The sequence below is a fragment of the Eriocheir sinensis genome, chromosome 6, assembly GCF_024679095.1.
Source record: "Eriocheir sinensis breed Jianghai 21 chromosome 6, ASM2467909v1, whole genome shotgun sequence".
NCBI classification, from domain to species: Eukaryota; Metazoa; Arthropoda; class Malacostraca; order Decapoda; family Varunidae; genus Eriocheir; species Eriocheir sinensis.
Window position 1 is genome coordinate 18691157 of NC_066514.1, and position 5912 is coordinate 18697068.

The 5912-nt window shown below is 47.2% G+C and overlaps 1 protein-coding gene across 1 annotated transcript; it reads right to left on the reverse strand.

Annotated features, from left to right (window-relative positions):
• Positions 1–2400: 2400 nt before the first annotated feature.
• On the reverse strand, positions 2401–4625 carry LOC126991141 (uncharacterized). Its single transcript, XM_050849899.1, has 3 exons — positions 4609–4625; positions 2780–4431; positions 2401–2431 (listed from the first exon to the last, which is right to left on the reverse strand). Exons 2-3 carry the CDS (start codon positions 4396–4398, stop codon positions 2401–2403), a joined length of 1650 nt encoding a protein of 549 aa, XP_050705856.1. The 5' UTR covers positions 4399–4431; positions 4609–4625.
• Between the last annotated feature and the right edge of the window lie 1287 nt (positions 4626–5912).

Below are 5912 nucleotides of genomic sequence, written 5' to 3' on the forward strand. Positions count from 1 at the left end.
CTTCAAAGAAATTACCGGCTTTTCCTCCCGGGGCACGAAAAATATCTACCTGAATGTTCTGCTTTTCTACCTCCAATTCCCTTGGAATATGACTATGCCCTACAAGTGCTACTCTAAACATGTTCTCTGGTGTTATGAACACCGAGAGAAAAAAACAAGTAAATGCAAAGACACACAAAAAAAAAATGTTAAGACTGCAAAGCAATAGGGCGACCAACAATCAATCAACAGAAAAAAAAAACAATAAAAATATTAATTATACTGTCTAGTTAACTCTACTTCAACAAGGGGGGGGGGGGAATGGTTCACAGGGAAATCCCACCGCTGCCACCATATGTAGCGTGGAAAATATAGAGAGAAAATATTAAATTAAATAAATAACTAAATAATTAAAGCTACATCCCTTTTTATGACAACCACTAGGGTTATGATGGTATGTGGTAGCGTGGTAGTTGTCGAGCGTTGGTCCCGGATGTTAAGGCCTCAGGACAAGTGAACACTCGTTCCGAAGTTTGTGACCAGAAGGGCGTTACTTAATTATGGAAGGTGGGAGGATTTCCGTGGGAACCACTTTTTGAGACAGCATTAAGAAACTGGATGGTGATTATGTACTATGGAGGGGATGTGTGTATGGTTCAGTAATTTCCAATGAGCAGCGAAACAGGCTCCAAATGATAACTCAGTAAGGTTATATATAAATATGTATTTGGTCTATTTCCAAAGGTTAGCGAAGTCCTAATAAAAATATGAAAAAAAATGAATGACCGACAGGCTGTAGGCCTCTAAGCTAGCTAACTACCGGCACAAGGGAGATTTGGGGAATACTCAGAATGCTTAGCTCTAGTTGCTGGATGCGGAGGAGGAGGAGCTGGCGTGAGTGTCGGGCTCGGCAGAGGACGTCCACGATGGGAATGGGCGGTCCTGGTGATGGACAGACGGGCGCCGCTTGATGTAGAGATGGAGCGGCTCGGGTGGTATGAAGAGGCGGGCGCCCTTTGATGTAGGGAGCAGCTTGGGGCAGTGGTATTTCGGCCCCCAGGACAGTCGAGGGGCAGGTTACCCCGCCATACAAGTCCCCATCCTGTAGTCCGTCTCACCCCGCAGGCCGTGGGTGGTTTTTCGGGGGGGGGCTGAGTGGAGAGGTGGACACCGCTCTCAACTCCAACTCGCTGCCTTTCCTTGCTAGGGCTGCTGCTCGTCTCCTGCTAGCCCGCCTCACACAGTAGGCCGTGGGTGGTGTGTACGTCCTCCAAGCTTCTGGCTTGCTGCCATGGTGCTCGTCTCCTCACCTCTCTCCCGCTTCTGGTTTTCTGCAGTGGTGCTTGCCTCCTCAAGTCTACCCCGCTTCTGGTCGCTTCCTCCTCCTCCTCGCTTACTCATCAGCTTCTTTCCTCCATCACGTGATCTTTTAACCCCGCATTACTGACTCTCTCTCCCTTCCGGAACATTCTTTTACAATCAAACCCCTACCTATCTAACTAACTAGTTATTGGTTTCTTGGAGGGGTTCGAGGCTTTGAGATGAGGGATTTCAGTAACTCGTTCATATATTCGCTCATTCGCTCGCCGTGTTATCTTCTCATAACCTTTTACGCACTTACATTCCTCAGCTACCCATTCACTCTTCACTCATTCACGCTCCCACTCGCTCACACTTACTCACTCTGTCACTCACCGACTTACTCACATTCTCTCATACATTCATGCACTCTCTTACACTTACTGTTACTCACTGACTTACTCACATTCTCTCGTTCATTCACATTCGGACCGTTACAATTTTAATATTGATATTGACCTTAATAAGGAATAACCTAAATTTGACTAAATTTGAAAAAGTGTTTAGAAAAAAATTTCCAAAAAAAAAGTACTGCAGCTGGTGACTTCTCCTTTGGTACACTAGTTACTAGGTAGTTGGCCCCTCGCCTCAGTCAGTTGCAGCCCACTACTGCCACAGGTAACTGTATGGGATGCACGCGAAAAGTGGCTATATTTTTTTTGTGATTTATATATATATATATATATATTTTCCAGAGCTGATAATGACTTTTTTCAACATGGAATGATGAAATACAATAAAAAATAAGCTTACCTTTCATAAGCAGTCATCCCCGATGGGGTACAGGTCGCCTAAGCCCACTACTACCACCGGAAACTGTATGGAAGACAGGCGAAAAATCACTATACATTCTTTCTATCGATTTTTCATTTTATTTGTTTTTCATACTTTTTCCAGAGCTTATAACCACTTATTTCAACATGGAATGATGACATACAATAAAAAAATAAGCTTACCTCTTATACGCAGTTACCACATACAGGGTACAGGTGTCGAGGGCACTTGGGTAGGGCACACCTGTTGCATCGGTGCCGGGTCTTCCTGTCTGCCCTACTAGAGCACTCAGAACAGCGTACCAGGGGGGAGCGGCTGTCTGCAAAGGATGTCCCTGGTGTCCCAGCAGCAATACCGTCTGATGGCAGCTCACAGACAGTGTCTATCAAGTTGCGAAGGTTTCGGGACAGGGATGGTGTTGACAGACGTGCTTGGGCCCAGGGAGTGATGAGTGCCATCGCCACATCCATCATAAAGGTCCTCCTTGCCAGTAGTTTGGTGCCTGCCCTTGCCCGATTCTCGCTGCTGACGATGAAGGCATTGATGGTCGCAGCATTGAGAATGCCATACCACACAGAGGGGCCAGCGTCGTGTCTTTCTTGAACAGGAAGTTGTTGAACACATTTGGTCGAATGTGTCGACCCCTCCTTTTGTAAAATTGTAGAACTCTATGATCTCTGGCTTGCCCCCTGGTGCAATGGTAGGCTGGGTGTGCTGGGATGACATGAGTAGGACCATCTTCTTGTTTCTTCGTGAAGTCTTTGCCACATACGACACAAACGTCATCGCATTGGTGAACAGAAAGGCACTTGATCCATGGAGTCTTGTTTCCTTGGTCTTCATCTCACTGGGAATTTCAGGCTTGTTTGCTCTCATTGTGCCAGCAAGTGTCATTCCACAGTTGTTGAGGAGGTCAACAATGAGAGGCACTGATGTGAACCAGTTGTCCGTGGTCACATTTCTATTGGAGCCGTGGTATGGCCTGGTCAGTTCTCTTGTCAAATAATGACCAAGGTTGACCCCATCCCGTGGCCTTGTCCCCTGCTTGCCAAGGTAGGGTATGCCACCAAGCATGTACTTGGTGCTGGCGTCACAGATGAGGACGAGCTTGATGCCATATTTTGCAGGTTTGTTGGGAATGTACATCCTGAAGGGGCACTTCCCTCTAAACCCCAACAGTTGTTCATCCACAGTGAGGTTCTCGCGTGGGACATACAGCCTGCAGTTGTCGATGAACATGTCCCACACTTTCCTCACAGGGGCAAACTTGTCCTCTTTCAGCCTCTCCACACGCGTGTCTGGGTTGTCAAACCGCAGACAGGAGACCAGAAACTCGAACCTCCCCTTGGACATTGCTGCTCGATACAGGGGACACCCAGTGACGGCACTCCACATCTCAAGAAGGGAGAGATGGTTATCCCTCTGCTGCCCTGCTGCTATTAGCACTCCCAGGAGTGCTAATATCTCTCTTGGTTCTGTAGGACCATATGTGCCTGCTTGTCTTTGAGTTGCCATCCTTCCTGCAGTAAGTTGAATGCGTTTGTTTGTCCAGGTGACGCATTCCTGAACAATGGCATCAGTCACAAAAAGTTTGATTGCCTCCCCAGGGTCAACTACACCCCTTGCCTCATGAGCTGGCCCTGGAGTATATCTTCCCATGATGTTTCTTGACAACCTCCTGTGTGCATGACTGTGCTGAGGTTGACAGCTCCACCTAAAATTGTTTCTGGAGGAAATGGTCGTCCTGTTGAAGTCGACGACAGGTGGAACATCAGCCTCCTGGAGGCCTCTTCCCCTCCGTACACCCCTGGCAGGGGTGGCAGCAGCAGCAGCAGCGGAAGTTGCAGGGGCAGGAGCAGCAGCAGAGGTACTGGCAGCAGGGACAGCAGCAGAGGTTGTGGCAGGATCAGCAGCAGTAGAGATAGTGGCAGGGTCAGCAGGGACAGCAGCAGAGGTACTGGCAGCAGGGATAGCAGCAGAGGTTGTGGCAGAGGCACGACCTTTTCTTGGTGTGGACGTGAACATTCTCCTTATCTTCCTTCTCTGAAGATCTTCCCCTTCACTATCACTTTCCGAGTCAGTCTCTGGCACATACTCTCGATCTTCATCACTATCATAGAGAGTTTGTGCCTCTAAATTGTCTTCCACATCACTTTCAATATCTTTAAATTCTTCCAGGTCATCAACACACTCACTATCTGAGCTATCATTTACTGAGAGGAAACCAGATTTGTTCATCGTCTCCACAAGTTCCTCCTCAGTCAGCACTTTGCCTCGGGCAGCCATATTTTCTGTTTATCTGTAATAATTACTAAATATCTGAAAAGAAACACACGTAAGATATCACTAATAGTTACAGGTAAACACATCGTCGGGAGAATTTCACCCGGGTAAAATGTCTAACGTTCACCACATCGTCGGGAGAAATTCTCCCGAAATAACGGTTTTCCCCTCGCCGTGGAAAATTCCAGGCGCTGAGCCGGAGCGCACACCCACCCTTCACGATGTCTCACACAACACTGCGGGTACACAGGCGGCCAGCTGGTTCCCGCGCTTTCTTCATATTGAACTACGTGGGAACCTAGGAGAGTCGGGAGAAAATCACCCGGCAATGTGGTTCTAGGGTTAAATACCTTAAATTTTACTTGAAATGGGACGTCCCTATTTTAAAAAAAAAAGACAAATTTAAGTATGTGACATCTTTGTTTCAGCGTGCGCAGCTAAAGCTGACGATAATGACCCGTCTGAAGTGCAAAGGCTGCCCAGATACGTGTGTCTATCACACCACTCTACTGCAATTTGTTCAATAATAAACGGAACCCTCTCCTCTGGCAAATAATTCAAGGCACAAAATTTAGTTTTCACATTATTGACACACATTTAATGGCCCTTAGAGTACTCATTTAATTAACAGCGCCAACTTTCTCTGCATCCCCTGTCTCGTTGTTGATAAAAGGACTGTATCGTCCATTAATACTATGGTGTGCAGCCATGCGAGAAATCCGTCCACATCACACCATTCCTAATCAGAGCAATAAGGTCATTTACAAAGATAATGAATAACAAGCACGACGTTGGGGAGCCTTGCCTCACACCAGCTGAAGCCGTCACAATAGCGGCACCAACTATACTGCGGGTCACAGAATACATGCTTACAAGTACTGCCAGCATTACCGCACCACACACGATTGTCTTCAATATCCTAAATAATACAGTGCTTGGGACGCGGTCATATGCCATTGTAAAGTCAACAAAAGTTATGAACATCTTCAGTCTCTTCCTCTTGGCCATATCCATCAACAGACGCAGCGTCACAATGTGTTTTATGCAGCCTCTACCTTCTTGGCTACCAGCCTGTTCTCTGTATGGTACAAACCAAGAATTCACTCCAGAACTCAACACTGAATCAAAGAGCTTTACCAAACAATTAATAACACTGATCCCTCGGTAGTTCACCGGAATTTTCCTGTCACCTCTCTTAAATATAGTGAACATACGAGCACGGCACCAGGATGAGGGGTAACACCCTGAGGAAAAGACTGCATTAAATATCACTGAAATGGTGAGGATCCACTGGGCAGGTAATAATCTCAAGACACCGGGTCTGAGACCATCAGGTCCACAAGGCTTGTTAGGTTTCATGGTGCTAATCTGAGCTTCTACTTCATAAACTTGAATAGGATCATCACTCACCCACAACGCTGAGCCTGAAGCGGCGGGATACCTCGGGCTGCGTGGACACCTGGCACTCGTAGAGGCCGGAGTCGGTGATGGCGGGCCGGTCCACCTCCAGGCTCCAG